Source organism: Bubalus kerabau, chromosome 3 (genome assembly GCF_029407905.1).
Source record: "Bubalus kerabau isolate K-KA32 ecotype Philippines breed swamp buffalo chromosome 3, PCC_UOA_SB_1v2, whole genome shotgun sequence".
In the NCBI taxonomy this organism is placed as follows: domain Eukaryota; kingdom Metazoa; phylum Chordata; class Mammalia; order Artiodactyla; family Bovidae; genus Bubalus; species Bubalus kerabau.
In genome coordinates, this window is record NC_073626.1 from 1,950,855 (window position 1) to 1,975,383 (window position 24,529).

At 59.8% G+C, this 24,529-nt stretch overlaps 2 protein-coding genes across 2 annotated transcripts in view; one reads left to right on the plus strand and one right to left on the minus strand.

Annotated features, from left to right (window-relative positions):
- The first annotated feature begins 424 nt into the window (after nt 1-424).
- On the plus strand, nt 425-4,700 carry PSMG4 (proteasome assembly chaperone 4). Its single transcript, XM_055570490.1, has 3 exons — nt 425-704; nt 1,872-1,947; nt 4,520-4,700. The coding sequence occupies exons 1-3, from the start codon at nt 531-533 to the stop codon at nt 4,639-4,641; spliced, it is 372 nt and encodes a 123-aa protein (XP_055426465.1). The 5' UTR covers nt 425-530; the 3' UTR covers nt 4,642-4,700.
- A 745-nt stretch (nt 4,701-5,445) lies between these two features.
- Nucleotides 5,446-24,529, minus strand: part of SLC22A23 (solute carrier family 22 member 23) — a 130,519-nt gene continuing 111,435 nt past the window's right edge. The window contains exons 6-10 of the mRNA XM_055570488.1: nt 21,246-21,348; nt 20,806-21,038; nt 18,673-18,705; nt 17,436-17,559; nt 5,446-9,089 (exon numbers count right to left, since the gene is read on the minus strand). Coding sequence (XP_055426463.1) covers nt 8,732-9,089; nt 17,436-17,559; nt 18,673-18,705; nt 20,806-21,038; nt 21,246-21,348 — 851 coding nt within the window. The 3' untranslated portion in view covers nt 5,446-8,731. The remainder of the gene's footprint in view (nt 9,090-17,435; nt 17,560-18,672; nt 18,706-20,805; nt 21,039-21,245; nt 21,349-24,529) is intronic.

Here is a 24,529-nt window from a genome sequence, read left to right on the forward strand (position 1 = left end):
AGGCAGACGGGGAGACTGAGTCTCGGGCTGAACCGTTAGCCGAGGCCCACGCTTGTACAGGGATCAGCTCTGGGGTCTCGGACCAAAGGCGCGCCAGCCCACGACCCTAACTCAGTCCACGCAGCTCTCCTTTTGAGAGCTCCTCCAACATCGCTGCCATTCTCAAGGGCCTCCTGCAGTTACGGGGCTGCTGGCAGCAGGAGGGTTTTACAAAGTGTAACCCAGCTCGCGGGACACAGGCGGCTGCGCTGAGCGCTCGTGGCACCGACCAAACAGCGCGGGATCACGCGTCTACACCCGGGAAGGTGCTCCTGCGCGTCTACACTGCGCCCAATGGAGACGCCGGCCCGCCCCGCCCACTCCCGGCCCGCCCCGCCCACTCCCGGCCCGCCCCGCCCACTCCCGGCCCGCCCCTCAACTTCCCATCCAGGCCCCGCCTTCCCGGAAGGCCCCGCCCACTAGGCCTTTCGGCGCTTTTCTGCTCGCGTCTGGTGGCGGCGGGCGGATTGGCGCGGCCGGGCTCCGGGCTGATGGAGCGGCCGGCGGCTGCCGCGGGCGGGGACGTGTCCCTGCACAACTTCAGCGCGCGGCTTTGGGAGCAGCTCGTCCACTTCCACGTGATGCGGCTGACGGACTCGCTCTTCCTCTGGGTGGGGGCCACGCCGCACCTGCGCAACCTCGCCGTGGCCATGTGCACGCGCTACGTGAGTGCGGCGGGGGGCGGGGAGGGGAGAGGAGGGGATGGAGGAAGGGGGAGGGGCCCCGGGGTCCCGGAGGGGGCGGGTGGGGGAGGGGCGAGGGGCGGCCGGGGGCTGCGCAGCCCACCGCCGGGCTCTGTCCCGCCGCACAGCTGGTTCCCCCCCACCCCACGTCTCTGGTTGGAGTGTCGGGGTCCCTGTGGGACCTCTGCTGTCCGCTGTCACCCTCCCTGGGCCGGGGGTGGCGTGTCCCCCTGGTTTTCTGCCGGCTCCTTTCTGACTGCTTTTGCTTACGTCTCCCGCACGGATCTCTCTCCCGCCCTTTCCCTCCGCTGTCCCATCGGGGTGTAACTGGTGTCCCACTGGATGCTCCAGACCCCAGGCCGCTCCTCCAGGGCCGTCCCTGGAGACGCAGGGATGCAGAATCCAGCCACTTCTCACCTCCACCTGTCACCTGGGCCCCGCACCGTCGCTGCCCTCCGAGGTCCCCTTTGCCACCGTGTGTCAGAGCTGCTGTTACCCAAGGCCGCAGACCGGGAGGCTGAGAACAGCAGAGAGGGCGGAATCGAGGTGTCAGCGGGCTGCTTCCTCTGGTCTCTGGGCTTGCGGTGCTGCTGACACCTTGGGGCCCCTAGTCTGGCAGCCTCGTCACCCCAGTCCTGCTCCAGTGTCCCAGGCCACCTCTGTGCATCTCAGTCTCTCCCTTTCTTCGGAAGACACCAGTCCTGTTAGAGGAAGAGTCCGCGTCCCCTTGCTTCCATCTCAACTACATCTGCAGAGATCCTGTTTCCAAATAAAGTCACCTTCACAGGTGCTGGGGTCAGAACGATAGGACCTGGACATTCCTCTTGCAGGACGTGGCTTAGCCTGGCGCTGACAGCATCAGCGTTGTCATCCCTCCGCTCAGACCCCCAAGAGTTCAGAGCCTGCATGGACCTCCAGGCCCCATCACGGCTGCGGTGTCCCCACCCTTCTGACTTTGCACCCACTTGCCCCTCTGAGCTGCTCCAGCCCTTCACCGTCAGGCTTGTCTGCTGCTGGGAGAGGCTGCAGAACTGGGACGACACAGGCCCACCGCAGGGGGAGGCTGGCCTGCAGCAGGAAGAGGGGCCCAGGTGATCCAGGAGGGCTGGACCTCGCAGAGGAACCAGTACCGCTGTCTTTTCCTTGCAGGACTCCATCCCCCTGTCCACCGCCCTCCTCGGGGACACGTCTGACACCATGTCCACCGGTCTCGCCCAGCGCTTAGGTAGGTTCCGCAGCTCAGCTGCCGGAGTGCCCAGGTGGGGACCTCGCTGTTCAGTGGAGCGGGGAGGTGAGTTAGCGTAGGAGGAAGGGTCTCCGTCTGGGAGGTGAACCCCCTGGTTGCTGCAGGAAGCCCAGGCCTTGCGCACGGGTCTCAGGAGGTGATACCAGCACCCTCTCCAGGGGCCTGCTCCCCACCGGCTCTGATGCCCTTGGTTGCCTCCAAGCTGATGAGTGACAGGTGATTTTGCTCTTCGTCCTCGTGGGAGGCAAGGGCGAGTGACGACCACGGTGCCCAGTGGCAGCGGCTCCAGGTAGCATCCATGGCCTGCCCTTCATTACATGTGATGCTGCTCAGAGCTTGAGGGGAGAGGGCCTGGTGAGGTTGGGGGCTCCAGCCCCCACTGCACCCTGAGCACACATCCCACAGGTAAGCTCGCTGGTCCAGGTGAGGATGCCCGTGCCCAGTGGTCCCCGCGATGGGCAGAGCAGCCTCGCCCCCATCTGGCCTGAGTGTCCCGGCCATGTGCAGAGCCTGGTGTCCTGGCCGGGGTGCGGCGATGGGGCCCCTGCCATGGTTTTGAGGTGCTGTGGTTGTGTTCACAGATCTGTCAGTCTGGTCCCTGGGGAGTGGGCATGTCTGTGGTGGTCACTCTGGGACACCCCATAGTCACACGGAGCCCAGGCATGGCCGGCTTTCTAGGGGCGGGGTTGTCACGGCGCCTACAGGCCGCACCAGGCGGGTTGGAGACCACAGGGCCAGTGGCCGCGTCTCAGGAGCATCCACCACACTTGTGCTTTAGTTTGAAGGTATAGGAACCCGAGTAGTAAGTTATCTTGGTGACCTCTTAACAGGAAGCAATTTTGAATCTACAGAAAACCAACAGGAGAAATAGGAAAGCTTCCTGTTTAGCCTTCATCTGGGTTCCCAGGTGCTGCCGTTCCTTCTCTGCCTTCGCCAGTTGCTAGTTTTTAGTGAAAATAGGTTGGAAGCCTGATGCCCTTTCGCTTCACTGTGTGTGTGCCTGCATTTCAGGGTAACACCACCCCCTCAGCAGGCAGACCCCCGTGTGCCGGGCCTGGGGGAGGAGGGCGGGAGCCTGCTGGTGTGTGGAGCTGGGACTGGGGGTCCCTGAGTGTGGACAGAGTCCGGGAGAGGAGGCGGCGGGAGCTCGTTTGAGGAGACATGAATGAGCTGGCTCTTCAGTGAAGTGAGGCTGGCTCCCCGTATCCTCAGGGTGAGGCCTGAAAGCAGTCTGTGAGCAAAAACCGGGGCTCTTTTAATTTTTTTTTTGCATCTTGTGCAAATGTTGGGGCATTTTTAAATTAGCATTTTTCTTTCACATGGTTTACATCCGTGTACGAACAGCGTGATCTGAAACTGAATACAGACGTTCTCTGTAACTTAAGTCAGATGTGATGGGGGCTCCTACCTACTGATAACCACAAGCCTGGCAGCCGTTGGCCACCGCCCAGTAGGGTCGGGCGCACGTGGTGAGATGCCAGCGCCCCCCCCCCCGGGGTGGGTGACATGCCTGCTGAGGTCGCGGCCGGCCGGCCTGTGACGCCCTGCTCCATCGTCCTCTGGAGCTGGGGTCAGGACCCCACAGCGGAAGGTGTTATTAACTGTTGTTGGCCGTCTGGACAGTGCTGAAGAGACCGGTGTCCCGAGACTGTCTCATGTGGGAGAGATGAGCGACCTGGGGCCCTGGGGGCTTCCCGTGGATGGGGACCCCTTGCTCCATGCAGCTCTGGAGGGCAGAGGGGCTGCTGGGCAGACGATGCAGGTGGGCTCGAGTCTTGGCTCGTGAAGGGATGGGAGTCAGCAGCCCCTGGGGACAGGGACTTTCTGCCACTGAACGCGGAGCCGCTGTGATGTGAAGGGCCCAGTTCCCCCTCCGCCCACTGTTCGCCTCTGACGGTGGGACTCACCTGTCTCTGTGGCCTGCAGGGAGGAGCGCTTTGCCCCTGCCCCCTGGGGGTGCGACCGGGTGAGGGGCTGGTACCACCTGCTTAGTCCTCAGGACCTGGGGGTACAGCTGAGCTTGGTTTTCACAGTTGGAGCCGCTCCCACCTGCCCTGGGTGGTTCTGTAGAAAGGGGCTCAGACGTGTATTCAGCATCCAATTGAAAACCACACCCCTGTGTGTGCGTGTGTGTGCGCCTGCACATTCGTTCATGTAGGGGTGTCATCTCCTCTGGGAGGAGGGTGGTGGGGTTGGGGGAGAGGGTGGTACTGAAGGACCTTAATATTTTAAATCTGTGGACATCATCTGTGGTTTTGGAAGAAGCAGAGCAACCAGCCAGCCCTGTGTGTAGCGCAGGGGGTCGCAGACACCGGGTCTGTGAACGGACCCGGGTTCTGGGGGTGCGCGTCACCGGGTCCTGGCGCCGTGGCTCAGAACTGCTCTTCCCGATGAGGGGAGGCTCTGGCAACTGGTCTGTTTTGCAGCAGTTGCCCGTGATGTTGTCGGAATCAGAGCTTTCTTCGCTCTCGAAAAGCCTGCCTTTCCCAGGCCTTTCTCCACTGTGGGCAGGCGTGGGGTCACACGTGTCCCTGTGGTCTCTCTCTTCCAGCCAGGAAGACCAGCAAGCAGGTCTTCGTCAGCTATAACCTTCCAAACACCAGCAGCAGCTTCGAGTTGCTGGTAGAAAGCCGGATCAAGGAGGAAATGCAGGCCTTTCCAGAGAAGTTCTAGCCGGAGACTCGGGCACAGGGGACGCTTGAATAAACGGCCGGATCCTCCGCTGCAGCAGGTCCACGTGTTCCTGTCTGTTTGTAAAGGGCCAGTCTCCTCCCTCCTGTCGCCGGGGTGGAGTCCCAGGGCTGCACCTGAGGGTCCTGGGAGGAGGGCTCCTGCAGGGCGTGTGAAGATGGGGGGCCGCCGGGCCCCAGAGAGGGCGCAGGCCACGACTGTCAGGCCGTCCTGCCGGCTCCATCCCCAGGGTCTCACTCCGCTGGGCCCTGTCCCCTCACCTGGTAGGTGGGAACTGTCTCACCGGGCTGGGTTATCACCAGAAATGCTCTGCAAACCCTGGGTGCTGGGGTCCATAGGACCTGGGTCCCGGGTTTACCTGCTTTGCTGAACAGATCCCAGCGTCAGCCCCTCCCCATGCTTCCGCCAGCCCGTCTTTCCTCCTGTCTGCTCTCTCCTCCACGGCCCAGGCCCCTCCCGCCCACGTCCCCTCCGGCCCGCGTCTTAATCCTCGGCTTTCCTGCTGCTCGCGGTGCCATCAGTCTCTCTGGGACATGTGCTGCTCTCCGGAAGCCAGCGTTCCTGGGTCGGTGGTTCCTCACTTGGCTTCCAGTCGCGTCCCTGGGGAGTTTTTACAGCTTCCTCCCCAGAGTCGGGCGGCCCCCGCTTTGTGGGGCTGGAGAGCGCCCCACGTGCTTCTCAGCACAGCCAAGGCCGGCACAGGGACTCTCTGACGCTTGGGGTCCACGTGGGCCCCTTTTGTCCCGGGAGGCGGGGGTTTGGGACCTGGAGCACGTTTCACGTGGTGGCAGGTGTCGTGTCGGGCCGATGCCTGCAGCGGAGCTGGGACAGCCGGGACGAAAGGCCCTTCCAGGGACCGGGTCCTGGGCTAAACCGCTAACCTGCGGGCCCCAGCCGGTCACGGCTTGGAGGTACGGTGGGCACCTCTCTGGGCAGAGTAGGTAACAAAATCAGGGCTATGGAGAGGAGAGTTTGGTATAAATACTTTATTAAAGAAATATTGCTTTCTTGTTAAAAAAAACCACTACATTAAAGAGAGCTCTGGGTGCTCAGTCTTCCCTGACAGTCACAGTGTGAGAGTCGTTCCCTCCTTGGGAGGCTCCAGGCCCCGGGTGAGGTCGGCAGGACGTCCACACGAGAGGAGCGAGCTTGGAAACCTGCCACCCCCTCCTCGGGGGTTTGAGGGCGGCACTCAGCATGCGGTGGGCGGTCACCCCGCCCCGCCTCCGCCTGCGCAGAGGACGAGGACCTGCCGGCCGGGAGCCCCCGTCCTGGGGCAGGGTGGGGGCTGGGGTCACATGGGTGCTGAGGCAGGGACACAGTGAGACCTGAACCAGCAGAATTTATTCCTTGTAGCCAGTGGTCGTGAAATGCCCTGCAGGGGATCCCATCTGATGAGGTAGGGAAGACATTCCAGAGGAGGTTTGTTAATGGGGCAACGTCTTTATTTCTGTACATTTACACACGTCTCCCCCGGGGTACAACAGCCGTGATGGCAAGCAGGCAGCATGGAAGGCCGGGCCAGGGCTGGCACAGCTCTGTGCTGCCAGCAGGCACTCCACGGGTCCCGCCCAGGAGCCTCTGGGTCGGGGCTGCAGGGCAGGGAGGGCCCCCCAGCAAGGCCGGTGCACTGCGTCCCCCCCGGCCCGGGGCTGCGTCCTGGCCAGGGTCCCACGGTCTTGTGGCCCCTCGGCCCCCTTGTTTGGCTCTAGGAAGTGGTACCTGGGGCAGTACTTCCGCTGCGAGGCCTCATTCTTGCTGTTCTGTGGTCAAACCAGCTTGCAAGCCCCTTCGCCCTAGTCGCAAGCGATTACGCTCTTAGAAAATGAGACATTTAAACCCTTTTACTCTTTGTTTTGGGTGCTAAAATGTGGGATATTGGGTGAGTTGTTACTGGTTTCTGGAAAAGAACAGAAAGCAGAAGGGTTGCTTGTGTGCCTGACTTGTTGGAAGGGGTCTCGGCTTCCTGGGGTTGGGATGGGGGTGTGCAGGGTGGCGCTGGAGGCGGCGCTGGTCTCCCGGGCAGTGGGCATTCAGGTACCTGAGCAGCATCTCCCTACTGAGTGCAGAGGACATGGGCCGGGGGTCCAGGCATGACCAGTGCCTGGGCAAGCAGGTGGGGCCCTGCTGCCTTGCCCACGCGGGTGGCCCACGGGAGGCTTTTCTGCTTTGGCCCTGCTTCTCAGCTGTCGCTCGTGGAGCCCGAGCCTGCCCTGCCACAGGCCTCTGCTGGGTGGCGCCGCCCTCATGCCCGCAGAAGCCCAGCCTCAGCCAGCTGCTTCTCCAGTCCAGGAGCCAGGCCTGACCGTGACGGGACAGTGCTGACCCCATAGGACCGGCGTCTACTGCGGTCACCTAAGACGGACAGCCTAGGAGTGGTGTGCGGGGACACCCTGCGGCTTCACGCGTTCCCCAGAGGTCTACACCGCCAGCGGGAGGCCACGCAGGGCTTGGGGCCTGGTGTCACAGGTGCGGGGACACCTGGCGGGTGGGGCCGGGGACCCTGCTTGCTGTCCCGACCCCCGCCCTGCAGGCCTGTCCTGGACTGGGGGGCCCTGCACCCAGCACGTGAGAAGGGCTGAGGCACCTCCCAGTTTGGCACTCGAGCTGCGCAGTAGACAGACAGGCCTGCAGGTGAAGGTGAGTGTGACCCGCCCGTGGAAACAGAACAGAAGTGACGAGAGACAGGAGGTTCAGGAGGGGCTGGAACGCAGGCCTGCGAGTTTGCTTGCTTCCCCACAAAGTTCTCCCGAGCCCTTGGCCCCTGCCAGGGTCGGCCAGCCTGTAGGGGCGCAGTGGGGGGCGGGGGGAAGACACAGGCCGGAGGGTCAGGCAGGGAGCGTGGGGCTTGTGCCCACCTCTCCCGCTGCTGCGGGGGCTGCGCGACCAGGGGCTGAAAGTTGACTTGCTGCTTCACACAGACCCAGGACTGGAAGAACAGCCCACAGCAAAGACGTGCCCCAGAGCTGCGGGCTGGGCCTTCCAGAGCAGCCCAGGCTGCCCCCAGATGGGTGCCAGTGCTGCGGCAAGACAGTGCCCGCCTGGCCTGCGAGGGTAGCTTCTTGGCCTCCCTGCGCCGCTTCTGAAACAGCCGCAGAGGGGAGCTGAGGGCCTAACCTGGACGGGCAGGAGGCCGAGGCGAGGAACGCGACGCGCACCCTAGCACAGCCGGATGGGGCCAGGGCGAGCTCCGGTGGGTTATTGCTTCTCTCAGTCGGCCTCGATGCCCTCCGAGGCTGCGGTCAGGCCCCGCCTGGGGCTGCTCCTGGCCGGGGGAAGCAGAGGGCACACCGGTCCCCCGCAGGCTCCCCGGGGCCTCCAGGCTGGTGATTTCCGTGCGGTGTTAGATCAGGAAGGAGGGGGTATTCAAGTCGTGTTGCAGAAACGCTGACTTCGAGGCGGGGCGGGGCGGGCCTTTCCTGCCGGAGCTGCACCGGGAGCAGGGCGAGAGCAGTGACTCGTGGAGGCCAGGCGCTGGCTGCTGGGGAGCGGAGCGGGCAGACCTGCGCTGGAAGACTTGGCGACGCCACCACTCATCACGTACGACTTCCGGTGAAATGGTGATGCTTTTCCCCCGAAACAGCTTCCGGATCAAGTATAAAAGGATGATCTCCAAGTAGAGACGAAGCTGGTTTTAATGATATTGTGAGCTGCTTTTCCTTAACACAGAGCGGAAGCTCTTCCCTTACAGAAAAGACCTTTACAAACCATCACAGAGACTTGAGCAAAACCCTAACCATTCACATCTCAGTCGGAGCAAAGTGCAGCCGTGGGAATGCGCGGGGGCGGGGGGGCCCCCGGGGAGCCGGGCTGCGCGGTCCCTGCGCACGCGCGTGTCCTTCCCGAGGAGGGGGCTCCGTTTTGAGATCAGTGAAGGGAAGGGAATAAAGTGCTTCTTGTAAAAATGACCAAAATAAATACAAACATTTCATGGCAGAAAAGAAAGTCTCCATAGGATCGTCTGCTAGGTCCGCTCCCTCAGACGCGCGCGCTCCTCGAGAGTTTCGCAGGGTTCCCCCCCACCCTAGGGTCCCCAGCCTCGGCGGAGCGGGTCTCCCACGGCCGTGCCCGGCTACATGGGCCGCCCGCCGTTGGCTGTGGCACCGTCAGGCAGCCCGTCGCCCGCGGCAGCTGCGTCGTGCAGCCCCGAGTAGTCCTTGAGCTCGGCGTGGGTGGGCAGCAGCGGCTGTTCCCCGCGCCGGGGCGGCAGGAGGGGCTGGCGCGTGTAGTGCTCGCCGTCCGGGATGCTTTCGGGGAGACTCTGGCCCCGGCTCTCGGGCAGCAGCAGGAGGCAGATGATGCAGATAAGCGTGCAGCAGGCGAAGATGACGTGGTGCAGGAAGTAGCCCTTCTGGTTGTGCAGCTCGATGATGGGCGCCGTCAGCATACCGAAGCCCGCGCTGGCCAGCACCAGCCCCAGCCCGCCGCACCTGCGGGGCGCACGGGTCAGCGGGGCGGGCCGGGCTCCACCCCTGCCCTGTCCCGTCCCGCGTCCACCCCCCGACCCCCGCCCGCCCCCGTCAGCCCAGGTGGCTTCTCCGTTCACTTTCAAAGGTGACTCTATAATAAACACCAGCATAAGGGGGAAAACCAACCTCACTTGCCGTACATGGTATAGGGTGTCGAGAAGCCAAGTGTTACTATCTTACGCTGTTGTCCAGAGGCTTGCTCTTCGCGTAGAAGAGAGGAGGGTGGCCACGGATTAATGAAGGCATTAAAAACACATCAAGAGGAAAGCTGCCAAGACAGTGAAGCATAAAGACCCCGTGCTCACCTCTTCTCACGGCCCCCCCCCTCCCCGAATCACAGCTGTCTGCGGAACAACCACTGATGAGAAGGACCAGAAACTGCCAAACAGACCCACAGCTAAAGATGTAGAGAAGGAGCCACGACAAGATGGGGAGGAGGGCTAGACGCACAGTGTAAAGTCTCATGACCCCCACTGGACCGCTGACCCACACGCTGGGAATATGTTCCAGAGGATCTCCTGCAGAAGCGAGTTCTGAGCCCCAAGTCGGGCTCCCCAGCTTGGGGGTCCTGCACCAAGAAGAAACACACCTCAGCACAATAAAGGCTGTATATGACAAACCCAGGCCGCCCGGTGGAGCAGTGGGAAAGAATCTGCCTGCTAGCTAGTGCAGGAGACGCAGGTTTGATTCCCCTCCAGGGGAGATCCCCTGGAGGAGCAGATGGCAACCCACTCCAGTATTCTTGCCTGGGAAATCCCATGGACAGAGGAGCCTGGGGGACTACAGTCCATGGGGTCACAAAGAGCTGGACACGACTTAGTGATTGAGCAAGAGCATGATCACAGACCACAGCTAACATACTCGATGGTGAAAAGCAACAAGCGTTTCCTCTGCGGTCAGGAACGAGAACAAGCTGCGCACTCTCGCCATTTTTATTCAGTGTAGTTTTGAATAAAAGTCCTAGCCACAGCAGTCAGAGAAGAAGAATCCAAACTGGAAAGACGTGAAACTGTCACTGTTTGCAGATGACATGATACTATATAGAAAATCCTAAAGATGCCACCAGAAAACTGGAGCTCATCAGTGAATTCGGTCAAACTGCAAGATAAAAAATTAATAAACAAGTCTGTTGCATTTCTGTATGCTAACAAGAGACTCTCAGTGAGAGAAATTAAGGAAACAATCTCATTTGCCATCACATCAAAGAGAGTAAAATACTTAGGAATCAACCTACCTAAGGAGGTAAAAGACTCGGACTCTGAAAACTATGATGCTGATGAAAGAAACAGAAAATGACAAAAACAAATGGAAATATACACTGTTTTTGGATTGGGAGAATTAATGTTCTTAAAATCACCACCACACAAGGCAATCTACAGATTCAGTGCAGTCCTTATCAGAATACCCATGACATTTCCCACAGAACTACAAGTATTTTAGAAACTTACAGAAACACAGAAGACCTCTAATAGCCAAAACAACCTTGAGAAAGAAGAACAGAGCTGGAGGAAGCAAGCTCCCTGACTCCAGACTACACTACAAAGCTACAGTAATCAGAGCAGCATGGTGCTGGCACAGAAATTGACCCACAGACTGACCGAGAATAGAAAGCCCAGAAATAAACCCACACCCTCATGGTCAGTTAGCCTGTGACAGAGGAGGCAAGAACGTGCAGTGGGGAAAAGACAGTCAAGGATCCTCTTCTGGAAGGTCCAAAGCAGACACTGTGCTGTGTGAACACTGGGACGCTGCAGATCAGATCACCCTGGTCCTCAGCAGGAGGGCCACTGGCCAAGTGAACGCAGCAGAGCGAACATGACGACCCTGCAAAGAGTGGCGTGACTGAGCCACCCGAAGATGGATAGACGAGAACCGGAAATAACTGGTCCTCACGCGTCTGGTCGCTCCCGGAAGCCAGAGGGCACGGCAGGGCCGTGTGCGGCGCTGGGGATACAGTGCGCGGCGGGGGCTCTGTGCAGCGCTGGGGATACAGGGCGCGGCAGGGCCATGTGCGGCGCTGGGGATACAGGGCGCGGCAGAGCCGTGTGCAGCGCTGGGGATACAGGGCGCGTTTCTCAGGCTCTGGACACCAGTGAGCCGTCATTTTCTCCAAAACCACCTGGGTGACCTTCCCGTGTCTGAGTGGGTGGTGCTGAGGGAGGTGGGCACACAGCCCCCAAGGGAGTCCTGTCCTGGTCAAGGAGCTGGGCTCCCATCAGAGTCCAGGTGAACTTGTCATGGTAAGGTATTAGGTTAGCGTGCATGCATGCTACGTCGCTTCAGTCGTGTCTGACTCTTTGTGACCCCATGGATGTAGCCTGCCAGGCTCCTCTCTCCATGGGATTCTCCAGGCCAGAATACTGGAGTGGGTAGACTTTCCCTTCTCCATGGGATCTTCCCAAACCAGGGACTGAACTCAGGTCTCCCACATTGCAGGTGGATTCTTTATCACTTGAGCTACCACTGGCAGGCGGGTTCTTTACCGCTAGCACCACCTGGGAGGTCTATCAAATGAAATGTATTTGATTTACGGTAGAACTTTGGACTCGTTTTTTAAAAGTGCCTCTGTGTCTACAAATGCATACATTTAAATGCAATACATATATGCATGCATCTGTACTATGCAATATGTCTTTACATATTTTTTCCCACAAAAGCCATTTTCTGTTGATTTCCTATCAAGGATCCCTTGAAATTAGTAAGATTGGGAACAGCTGTGTCAGAATCTGGTATTCCATTTTTGGCTCTTGTGTTTCAGAAATCTCAGTTCAGAGAATGGGATGATTACCGTGGTCGGTTCTGAGGCTCTACCCCGCCTGGCGAATGTTTCTGCTTTTCTCCAGCTTGTCACGAGAGGGCAGCACCTGCCCATGTTTAAGGAGTAGATTTACAGAGAAAGGACGACCCAGGTTCAATAGGCACTGGATATCTGTTTTACTAGTGATGATGTGATGGTGATGCGTTAGTCGCTCAGTCGTGTCTGACTCTGCGACCCAAGGACTGTAGCCCACCAGGCTCCTCTGTCCATGGACATCTCCAGGCAAGAATACTGGAGTGGGTAGCCTTTCCCTTCCCCAGGGGAATCTTCCCCACCCAGGGATCAAACCCAGGTCTCCTGCATTGCAGGCAGATTCTTTAGCATCTGAGCCAAAAGGCCCTTATTTTTTGCTAGTAATAACACCAGATGTTCAAGCTGGTTTTAGAAAAGGCAGAGGAACCAGAGATCAAATTGCCAACATCCGCTGGATCATCGAAAAAGTAAGAGAGTTCCAGAAGACATCTATTTCTGCTTTATTGACTATGCCAAAGCCTTTGACTGTGCAGACCACAATAAACTGTGGAAAATTCTGAAAGTGATGGGAATACCAGATCACCTGACCTGCCTCTTGAGAAATTTGTATGCAGGTCAAGAAGCAACAGTTAGAACTGGACATGGAACAACAGACTGGTTCCAAATAGGAAAAGGAGTATGTCAAGGCTGTATATTGTCACCCTGCTTTTTTAACTTCTATGCAGAGTACATCATGAGAAACGCTGGGCTGGAGGAAGCACAATCTGGAATCAAGATTGCTGGGAGAAATATCAATAACCTCAGATATGCAGATGACACCACCCTTATGGCAGAAAGTGAAGAGGAACTAAAAAGCCTCTTGATGAAGGTGAAAGTGGAGAGTGAAAAAGTTGGCTTAAAGCACAACATTCAGAAAACGAAGGTCATGGCATCTGGTCCCATCACGTCATGGGAAATACATGGGAAAACGGTGGAAACAGTGTCAGAATTTATTTTCTGGGGCTCCAAAATCACTGCAGATGGTGACTGTAGCCATGAAATTAAAAGATGCTTACTCCTTGGAAGAAAAGTTATGACCAACCTAGATAGCATGTTCAAAAGCAGAGACATTACTTTGCCAACAAAGGTCCATCTAGTCAAGGCTATGGTTTTTCCAGTGGTCATGTATGGATGCGAGAGTTGGACTGTGAAGAAAGCTGAGCGCCGAAGAATTGATGCTTTTGAACTGTGGTGTTGGAGAAGACTCTTGAGAGTCCCTTGGACTGCAAGGAGATCCAACCAGTCCATTCTGAAGGAGATCAGCCCTGGGATTTCTTTGGAAGGAATGATGCTAAAGCTGAAGCTCCAGTACTTTGGCCACCTCATGCGAAGAGTTGACTCCTTGGAAAAGACTCTGATGCTGGGAGGGATTGGGGGCGGGAGGAGAAGGGGACGACAGAGGATGAGATGGCTGGATGGCATCACTGACTCGATGGACGTGAGTCTGGGTGAACTCCGGGAGTTGGTGATGGACAGGGAGGCCTGGCGTGCTGCGATTCATGGGGTCGCAAAGAGTCGGACACGACTGAGCGACTGAACTGAACTGAACTGAATAACCTCTAAGTTACTCTAACGATAGAAAGGTAGGTGTGCAGGCAGATTTCTTACAAGTAGCAAGCTTGAACTAAGTATTCTGGGATCTTTTGGGGGGGTGCAAAAAAAGATTAAAGAAAAAGAAAAAACAAAGAATCTTCAAATTATCCTTTTAAAGCCATGAACCCGGCATCTTGAACACAGAAAACAAACCTCCTGTTTTTCGCTTCCTCCATTGTGTTACTTTTCACTGCCTTTCTGTGAAGTCAGAGATGAACAAATATTCTTCCAATCTCTGCGTAAGTATCACTGCCAGAAATACTCAGGCAGGAATCACTGATAACACCACGTCCCTGGCATGAGACCCTCTGCATGCACTCTGTCTCCACCCGTCCCTGCAGATGGGGCCATCAGCATGAGTCTCTCGGGGCAGAGGGCAGAGGGCAGAGGTGAGCTCCGCCCACTTGCGGCAAAGGGCCCGAGTCTTGGGTCAGCCCCCCGGGGGAGCCTGTGCTACACACACTTGTATATAATGTAAGCGGCCGCTCCGCGTGTCTCATGTGCAGGCCGTCTTTGCCCCTCCCTGGTGCCCAGTCTTGAGGTGCGCCTGGAGCAGGGACGCGGCAGGTTCCATCCAGCGGGGGTGGTGGCCGGGGAGGAGCGGGTCCCAGAGGAAGATGCTGGGGGAGGGTGGGGTGAGCTCAGATGGAGGCAGGGCGCAGCCAGGCCCCGGCGCCCCCAGAGCCTGTGAGGAGGTATAGGCAGGTGACGCTGCTCATCTCAGGTGAAGGAAACAAAAGCAAAAATAAACGGGACCTAATTAAACTGCCTGAAGTTAAAGGTTTTGCACAGTAATGGAAACCGTCAACAAAATGAAAAGCCAGCCTACCGAATGGGAGACAGTATCTGCAAGTGGTACGACCGATACGGAGTCAACATCCAAAATATACAAACAGCTGATACAACCGAACGCCAAAAACCAGAAGACCCTGACTGAAACGACGGCAGAAGAACTGAACATGCATGTTTCCCAAGAAGAAGTGCAGATGGCGACAGGCACAGGAAAAGGTGCTCTGCATCACCAGCCACCAGGGCAAAGCAGATCAGAACCACAGCGAGGCGCCGCTTCACACCCGTCAAGACGGCCACCATGGAAAAGAACACAACCCCCACGTCGACTAGGACGAGGAGAAGAGAGCCTTGGTGCGCTGCTGGCGGGAGCGTGAAGTGCTGCAGCCAGTGCGGAGACCACGGTGGAGGTTTCTCAGCAACTAGCCCTGCAACTGCAACATGATCCAGATCCCACTTCTGGGTCCAAGGAAAGCCAAAAACACCAAGACCAGACATGCTCCTCAGTGTTCAGAGCTGCATTATTTACAGCAGCCAAAACAGGGAAGCGCCCCAAGTGTCCACGGACAGATCAAGAAGACGCAGCACATACAAGCGATGGAATATTAGCCATGAAAAAGAACAAGACTGTGGCATTTGCAACGTGGATGGACTTGGAAGGTGTTATGCTCAGTGAAACAAGTCAGAGAAAGACAAATGCTGTATGGTATCACTTACAGGTGGAATCTAAAGACAATGAACTAGGGAATATAACAGAAAGGAAACAGACTCACAGATACGGGAAGGACTAGGTAGTGGTTCCCAGTAGGGGGAGAGCACGGAGGGGCATGACAGGGTGGGGATAAGAGGTACAAACCAGCCAGTGTAAAATAAGCACAGGATGTATTGTACAGCACGTGGAACAGAGCCAGTACTTTATAATTTACTTTTAAATTAATATACATGGTAACCTTCAAACACTGAGTCACTGCGCGGTGCCCCTGAAACTCACATTGTGTGTCGACTGTCCAAAAAGAAAAGCCCCACAGCCAGGCCCTGGTGCGCAGGCAGCCAGGAAATGCTGGGAGCTGAAGCGGCTTGTCCCCGCCGCCGGCGCCTGCCTCCTCCCCGTGCAGTTTCAGGGTGCCTGCCCGCAGCTTGCAGGTGACACGGGGCCTGTCACACCAAAGCCACCGCCGCCTCTTCACTAGCCAGATCCCCCAGTCCTGCCGAAGCCCAAGGGGCGGGGGCCTGCGGCGCCCGAGAAGCCCCTGCTGCACCTGGAGGCCCTCAAGCACACCTGTCACCCGTGGACGTGACAGCCGGTGCCCCGGAGCCTTCTGTCTGCCGCGCGATAGTCAGTCCCTGACCTTCGCTGCTCTGCTTGTTGAGAGGGTGTGTGTGTAACAGTGGTGGACAGAAGGCTAGTTCTGTACCAGCACACATGAAGCTTGCAGGCCCGAGCGGCCGCTCCCAGCTGCTCCAGGGTTCCCCTGTGAGATGGGGCAGGAAGCCCATTTCCTCCCAGCGGCTCAGGAACTGCCCCCAAGGGGACACGCCAGCAAGGGCCAGGGCGCGAGGTGTCCCGCGGGAAGCGTCCTCACCAGGAGACCCCTGACCTCACCTCCTTCCTCTGCAACTATAAACGCATCACCCAGGGTCAGTCAGGTATCCTGTCGGGGTAAGGTGACCCCGAGAACATTCGCTGAATTTCCGTCCCCAATAATCTTGCCAGGCCTGCCTCCGAGGAGAAGGATGACTGCGTTTCCTTCAGTTCAGCTTGTTCAGATCAGATCAGATCAGATCAGTCGCTCAGTCGTGTCCGACTCTTTGTGACCCCATGAATCGCAGCACGCCAGGCCTCCCTGTCCATCACCAACTCCCGGACAGCAGAACCTAACCGTGATGAGTGCGGTCTGTTGACCGCCAGGGTGGAGGATGGCCCGCCCGGGAGGGACAACCACACACGTCTGACCGCACCTCCTGCCTCTGCAGGAGCCCTCCTGCTGGGCGCCTTTGTGAAGAGGGGACGTTTAACCCGCAGAGAGACACAGAGGGCTGCTCTCTGCCTGGAATAAGCTCCTGGCATCGTATTCCAGGATGGGGCAGCCTTCAGGCTTGGCGCGTGTGTGAGAACCCAGAAGGAGGAATCAGAGTGATGCCCACGGACCTGCCTGCCTCCACCCAGAGCCCAGGGGCAAGACAGTCTATCCCGCACACCCTGCCTTGAATGGGCTTGGCTTCACGTGTCTCCCACGTGGGAAAGGGAGGCTGGCAGGGTGTCGCGTGCTGGCGGCCTGGGCTCTTATCTCACGGCCGAATAACTGCCACGCTCACAATTACATTCAACAAAGTGCTCAGAAGGTTAATGACATTCACACACCAAGTTCAGGAGCTTGACCGAAAGTCATCCCTTCACTGAACCCAAGTGACACCCTTGACAGCAGGGCACCCCTCCATGTTGCTACAGCCTCAGCACCGAAGCCCGTGCACGCGCCCCCCGCCCCCCAAGGAAAGGGCAGGTCCCCCGCCTTTTCAGAAAACAGGCCGCCACTCGGTCTTTGAGCGCAGCCTCTGCCGGGCAGGCACACGGGGGTGGGGTGGTTCCCAACAAGTATTTGTCAGACAAATCAGTGACGTAACCTGCTGGGCTTTCTCTCTCTGAGGCCTTTCTTTGGACTGGAGACACCAGCTTCTCAGCCAGCAGAAAACCAAGGCCCTTTCTACTCTCCTTTCTGAGACCGGCTTTTCCCTGAATCCTCCTAGGAGAGTGGGCAGCACTTGGCGGGGCTGAAGCCAGGCATATATCCAGGGACCCCGACACCCCTCCTTTACCAGGTCCTTTTGTGTGGCTTGTACCCCCAAAGCCCCGCTCCCCGTCCCTCCAGCCGCCTGGATGGGACCCAGGCTTCAGTTCTCCCCTGATTCGGGGATCCCTGGGGGTCAGGGTGGAACAGCAGTCCATCCCAAGTGGACGCCCAGTGCAGGCCGCACCTTGTCCAGAGACCCGGGCTAGAGCTGGTGGGTCATTCACCAGCTTTGCCAGGCAGTGCCCACCACAACCCCAGTGTCCTTGGAAGACCCCCCTGCCTGCCCCGTGGGCAGCCCACACGCACCTGATGACCGTGGGGGTGATCTCCGCACAGAAGAACACGCTGAGGCTCCCCACTGCATGGGAGGCGAACATGCCCACGATGGAGAAGGTGATGGAGAACTTGTCCTTGACTTTGTCGCTCATTCCTGGGGGAGAACCGGGGCGGTGAGGGGCTGGAGGGCGCGGGGGACGGGCGGGGGGGAGGGGGCCTGATGGCGGTCTCCCCTCCTCCCCTCTGCCCGGGGTGAGGTGTAGACCCGGGAGACCTGCAGCGAGTCCAGGCGTGGGAGGTCAGAGCCCTCCTGGCAGGTTCCCCCGAGGCCCCGGGGGTCTGGAGAGCGGGGCCCAGGCTGACTCTGCCGGAAGCTGAGCACCAGAGCGACCGGCATGGACGGAGGCTGGGGGGCTCCCTGGCCGGGGGCTGCACCCTCCTGTCCGGTCTTCAGGGTCAACCCCAGAGAACGGTATCAGCTACGGAGAGCCTGGCCAGCCTGGCCTCAGGCATGACGAAGACGAGAGACAGGAGCCCCAAGCTTGATTTACGGGAACAGAAACTCAGATAACCCCGAGAGAGGAACCGGGGGCCTGGAGGGAACGTGCCGGACCGAGTCAGGCATCTTGGCCGTGGCTCGGGGTCTGACCTCACACCCAGGCGGCGTCAGGCGGGGGACGGCAGGCAAGCTGCTGGGGTCGGACGCGGGGTGCACCCCGTTCCCCATGAGGATGGTGGGGAGCCCCTGGGGCTCGGCTCGGTAGGCCGGGCTCGTGCGTGCGCGCAGCCGTGCTGCACGCAGGCGTGGCTCATGCGTGCGCGCAGCCGTGTCGCGTGCAGGGACAGCGGCCCGGCAGTCCCGCGGCCAGGGCGGCGGGCTCGCGGGGGTCACATGCAGGGTGGGCAGCTTCCCCTGGCGGCAGCCAGCCAGGCCTCCAGCGCTCCGGGGCTGCGTCCCCGAGGCCCTGCATCCCAGCAGGCATGGCTGGGCTGGGCCACGCTGCCGGCTACTGCCAGGGGAAGGGGCGAGGGCAGCGTGCAAGCTGGGTACAAACGGGAGGGGGGCAGCCAGGCTTTCTAGAGGCGGGAGGGACAGAGGACAAGTGTATGTGTGTGGTGTCCAACCTACGGCCAACTTCAGCTGCAACTCTTGGGGCGAAAGGGGAGGGGAGAGAGAGGAAAGGGAAACCACAGGTCCGTGAGTCGCTCTGAAAACGCCCTTCTGGTGCAATAAAAAGCGCAAAAGCCGCGCGCACCCGGGGCTCACCTGAGTCTGGATGCTGGCTGTATTTCCCGATCACTGGGCCGCGGAACCGCAGTGGAGGCGGATGAAGGCGGGCAGACAGGGGAGAAAGAGAGCAGGTCAGGGCGGCGGTTATGACCTCGTGTGTCCAGGGGCAGTGGGGCGGCCTCTCTGCCCACCTGCCAGGCCCACGTGGGCAGCACGGTTGATACGGCCAGAGAGTGGGAGGGACACGGTGCGGAGGTGGGCGAGGGCCCAGGACCTCCGAGTGGGCGTTCCACTAAACGGAGCGCCACCTGTTCAGCAGGGAGGTCTGGGGCCCCTCTGGCTCTGGGGCCTGAGGGGGGTGCGGCTCTGAGAGGAGGGGTCCAGCGCAGCACCCCTCACCCCCTCAAGCCTAAGGGTGACTCTCACTGTGTCCAAAGCTGCTCAGGTCCCTGCGGTCTGTGCTGGGGTACCAAGCTCAGGTTAGACCAGACAGCATCACTGTGCCCTCGAAGCCTGGTCCCCTGGGCACCCCGGCTCAGGGACCGAGGGGGTGGCTGTGAGCCTGGGGTGCCCCTTGCCTGCATGCCCACCCAATCCAGGGGTGCCGAGGAAGGCTCCCCCAAGGGCAACTTGGGAGGCCCCAGCAGGGGACGGACCCCATGTGGCCACAGCTGAAAATAAGACCAGTCTCCCAGCAAGATGCTGAACGCATGCAGACTTGCCCAAGTCGGAAAACTGAGTCCAACACTCTGTTGGACTGAGTCTAGAACTGCTCCGGAGTCCAACACTGGCTGTTCTAGAATCCAGTTTGCACAACAAGGCTGAGGAAGTCCTCAGTCTTTTCCTTCTCTTCCTTCTCTCCTGGACACGCGCTCTCGCCTGGATGTCACACAGGCCTGGGGCACCAGCAGGCGTCTGACTTTCTCGGAGGCTCTGGCCCAACTCCGACACCTCGGGAGGGAGGGGCGGCCATCAGAGGCATCTGGTCGCTGTGGCACCCGAGTCCGTCGGGGGGACCGTCCTGGGTGGAGGGGGCTCGGATGCCCGGCTCTTGCCTCGCTCCGGGTGGTCAGATACCCTGGGCCTCGTCCCCGCGTGGGAGCGGCTTCAGTTCACCGGGAGCCGCACTGAGTTTGACTCTTAGAGCCGAATGGGCTACACAGATGGTCTAGCTTTTCTTTACATTATTTTTAACATTTACTGAGAAGTTCTCTGGCCCCAAGAGCAGCTAATAAACTCGGGAACACAAACTGGAAAGCAGTATCCCAGGGCAAGGGCGTCCCCGAGTATTTATCTTTCCCTTGATTTCACACGAGAGAAAAGGCCTTTGTTCCTTCCCAGGTGATGATGGGTCACAAAGGGACAGTGTGGCCACCAGGGGGTCATGTCCACCAGGACTGCAGAGGCCCGGGGTGCCCGGGAGGCTCGGGGTCAGAGCAGGAGGAGGGGAGGCACCGGGAGGCTCAGGGTCAGGGCGGGAGGAGGGGAGACCCCGGGAGGCTCAGGGTCAGGGCGGGAGGAGGGGAGACCCTGGGAGGCTCGGGGTCAGGGCGGGAGGAGGAGAGACCCCACACCCTTGGGACATTGGGGACGTTCGGGGTCAGGGCAGGAGGATAAGAGACCCCATACTCTTGGGGCAGTGAGGAGGCTCGGGGTCAGGCTGGGAGGAGGAGAAACTGCGGGAGACTTGGGGTCAGGGCGGGAGGAGGGGAGACCCAGGGAGGCTCGGGGTCATGGCAGGAGAAGAGACCCCACACCCCTGGGGCAGTGAGGAGGCTCGGGGTCAGGCTGGGAGGAGGAGAAACCGCGGGAGACTTGGGGTCAGGGCAGGAGGAGGGAAGACCCCACACCCTTGGACATTGGGGATGTTCCAGGTCAGGCTGGGAGGAGAAGAGACCCCATACTCTTGGGGCAGTGAGGAGGCTCGGGGTCAGGGTGGGAGGAGGAAAAACCCCTGGAGGCTTGGAGTCAGGGCGGGAGGAGGGGAGACCCGGGGAGGCTCGGGGTCAGGAGAAGAGACCCCACACCCTTGGGGCAGTGGCCGTGCGTTCTAAGGGAAACTCATCCGGCAGCTGCTCAGTGCAGGGGTTCTGGGAGGACAGCGGGGCCCCTGGGCGCCCCCACTGCCCCCGGCCCCGCCCACCGCCGCCCCCGGCCCCGCCCACTCACGGTTGAGCAGCCCAAGCTGCAGGAGCGAGGCCAGGGCGGTGAGGATCATGAAGAGCAGCAGGCCGCCCCGGCGGCCCAGGACACGCACCGCCAGGCACATGGCCAGGCAGGACGCCAGGGCGATGCCGGCCGCCGCGTAGTAGTCGGCGTAGAAGTCCTCGAGCAGCGGCACCTTCACCTCGTGGCCCATCATGCTGCGGGCGAAGCAGTGGTGGATCCCGAAGCCGGTCAGCCTGCGGGCACATGGCGCGTGGGCCAGGGGGTCCCGGGGGCGGGGCCGCCGCGCAGGGGTGCTCCCGGTGCGCCCCGCTTTCCCGAGGCTGGGGGTCTGTGTCCACCAGCACTGTTCCCTCCAGACGCCGATTCAGAAGCTCAGCCAGGCCCCTCGGCAGCTCCTGGGCACCCCGCCCACCGCCCGCCTGCCCAGCCCCGGCACTCACGAGTTCACACACAGCACCACTATGTTCTTCCACAGGTTCCGGGTCCCCACCACCTTCACGATGCAGACCTTCCTGGGCCTCCGGGAGAGCTCCTTCTCCAGCTCTGCGGGAAAAGGCCCATGAGCCACACTCGCCAGGCCGGCGGGCAGGGGCCCCACTGACGGCCGGGGGTGAACTGGGGCATCAGGAGCAGAGTGGTTTCTGCTAAGGCGTGGAGGGCCTGGCTCTTGGGGAAGAACACTGACTTTGCAGGTGCAGCTGCCACGGGGCTGCAGGGAAGCAGGCCTTTCCCAGAGCTGGCAGGATGCACGAAGCAGCCACCCAAGTGGGCTCTGTCTGCAGGGGCTGCTGGGGGCACGGAGGCCCTGCTTAGGCTCTGGCAGGGGTTCTCCTCCTTGCGAAGTCTGATTGGTCTGCGTCTCCCTCTGCTCAGGGACTGGGAGACGCCCGCACTGCCCTGGTCCCCAGGCCACCCCTGTGGGCACAACAAGCTGGGCAGGTACAGTGCCCGCATCTTAGAAAGAAAGTGACCAAATGGACAAGGAGATCCAACCAGTCCATCCTAAAGGAGATCAGTCCTGAAAAATTCATTGGAAGGACTGATGCTGAAGCTGAAACTCCAATACTTTGGCCACCTGACACGAAGAGCTGACTCACTGGAAAAGACCCTGATGCTGGGAAAGATGGAAGGCAGGAGGAGAAGGGGGACAGAGGACGAGATGATTGGATGGCATCACCGACTCGATGGACACGAGTGTGAGCAAGCTCCGGGAGATAGCGATGGACAGGGAGGCCTGGTGTGCTGCAGTCCATGGGGTCACAAAGAGTCCGACACGACTGAGTGACTGAACAACCACAGACGCCCTTTTCAGGGGCCAGAAAAGGAAAAGGAGACTTAAGCAAGCAAGACTGTGGAAGCTGGGGAAGTGAGTAAAGACTGAAAGTGCATCGACCGGCGGCGGCTGGGGGCCTGAGGCGCGGGCAGCCCTGGTGGGGATGTCGGGCCCAGGCTGTAGCTGGGCTGCCCGCAGCACAGCCGTGCGGTTCCCCAGCCGTGACGCGGTCAGGGGACGTGGGACGTTACAACGGGGAGACTGATGGGGAGGTTTCAGAATTCTGTCTCTGCAACTTTACCATAAACCTGGGATGAATCCTAAACAACTGTACTAAAAATAAAGCCTGCAGTGGGGTACGAAGGCCTGGGGGAAGTGGGGTCGCCTCTGGAGGGGCCTGGGAGTGGCAGCCCTCTCGCGAGATGGGGTCTTGGGGGTATGTTCCCCTCCCGTACGGCCCCAGGACGCCCTGCCTCCTCCCTGCCATCCCACGGGAGAGGGTCACCAACTCACTAGTGACAGCTGGGGGGAAAAACAGGCTGCTTAACCACAAGGGCTTACGAGGTTTTCTCTTCTAAAAATGTTTGGGGACTTTCCTGGTGGCCCAGTGGTTAGGAATCTGCCTTCCAATGCAGGGGATGTGGGTTCGATCCCTGGTTGGGGAACCAAGAGCCCACAGGCTACAGGCAATGAAGCCATCCACAGCTGCTGCAACCCCCGCACTGCACGGGAGACCCAGTGCAGCCAAAAAAGAAAGAAGTCCAGATCAGCCTCACCAACTGGGGCCCGGAAGGGAGAAGGGAAACCTCTCCTACATCTGAGGGATACCAGCCCCCCTGTCTCCAGAACCTTCTTCCTTCTCACTGTTCAGGCCCAGACTGGAGGCCTGTACCCCAGCAGGAACAGCGGGCCATCCAGCCGTCCGGCCATAGATGCTCCTGAGGTCCTTCTGATCTTTATCATCCCCTCTGCAGAAACAGGCTTATTAGGGTTACAGACACACTTTCCCCATGGTCAAAACACTGGAAGACTTTTAAAGAGCATGGACATGTGCTCCTAACACCTAACACTGATCCAGCGATATGAGCATCCTCACTGTTGGAAAACTGCTCGTGAACCTGCCGTCACGGCCACACTTGCTCACCATGGAAATCTTCCAAGAAGAAAAACTAAACGTCCATTAGTGCAGCTGTATAGATCTAAATTTTTCTGTACTGTGGCCCAAACTGAATTCCTGATACTTTCTAGTATATGAAATAGAGGTTGTTAAGAAGCTGTAGCAATTGTAATTACGACCCGAGTTTGTTTTTTTCCTAAGCATTAAACTCTGGAGCCCAAGTTGGCTGTGGTCTGCAGAGGTAGCTGCGTTATTCTGGGTGGAAACACATTGACCCGTCGGGGCTGCTGGTATCTTGCACGTCCCCGGCCGCTCACAGCAACGCAGAACTTCCCAGGTCTCCTCTGGTGAGGCCCTCGGGATGGACACCGGAGGCCATTCGGTCTCTCCAGAACTCTTGGGACTCCCTGAGGTCCTCACATGGGGGAACAGGAGGAGTGACAAGGGGCGCCGAGAGTGGACTCTGAGCACCCGCGAGTCGATGGGGAGATGCTTCCCCTCTCCCTGCGCCTCTTCCAACCTCTTGGAGCCAGAATCGAGATTCCAAGAAGAAAGCTAAGTCGAGCCTCTGGGGCTCCAGGCCTCCCCTGCTCCACCCGCGCCCCACTCTGCCCTGCTCCCCGCGATGGGCCACAGGGGAGCCGGCCCTGGCCAGGCAGGTGACAGCTGTCCTCAGCTGGGGGGCGAGGGGCCTGATGGAACCCCAGCTCTCGCCCTCTGGCTGAGGCTTCCTGCTCTGTGCCTCGGATTCCCGTCTGATGAAGGGATGGGTTAATGACCAGACTGAAGCCGCTGTGGGGCTGCCTGGCCCCCAGGGTGCAGCGGCCTCCCTGGCCCCGGGCTCAGCTGACCCAGACCTTCCCGGCTTCTCCCCGACCAGCGAAGGGACTCCTTCCTGGGCCTGGGGGACCCCCGCTGACCCCTGAGGCTGACCCTTGAGGTGGCCTCTCTGCCCGAGGCCCCAGCGGCCTGAGGACCCCGAAGGAGCAGGAAGCTTATGCGCAAGGTCAGAGGCGGGGTGCTGGGGGCAGGGAGGGGGCCTGACACGGGGACCTGCTCCTCACTCGGGGTCCAGGACAGACGGACAAGGCAGAGCGAGGCACACGAGGCCGGGTCAACACTCCATTACCGAGCAGAGCTCAGGCAAAGCCCCCTTGGCCTGATGCGGGGACCCTTGAACCTCAGAGCGTTACCCATCTGACCTGGGCCAGGCGCTTCCCTCGGCGTCAGGCTGCCCAGAGAGGGCCTGCTGCAGGGGGACAGTGGACCGCCCTGACTGGCTCAGGAGAGAACGCCGGGAGTGGGGAGCCCTGCCCCAGCCCCAGCCTCTTGGG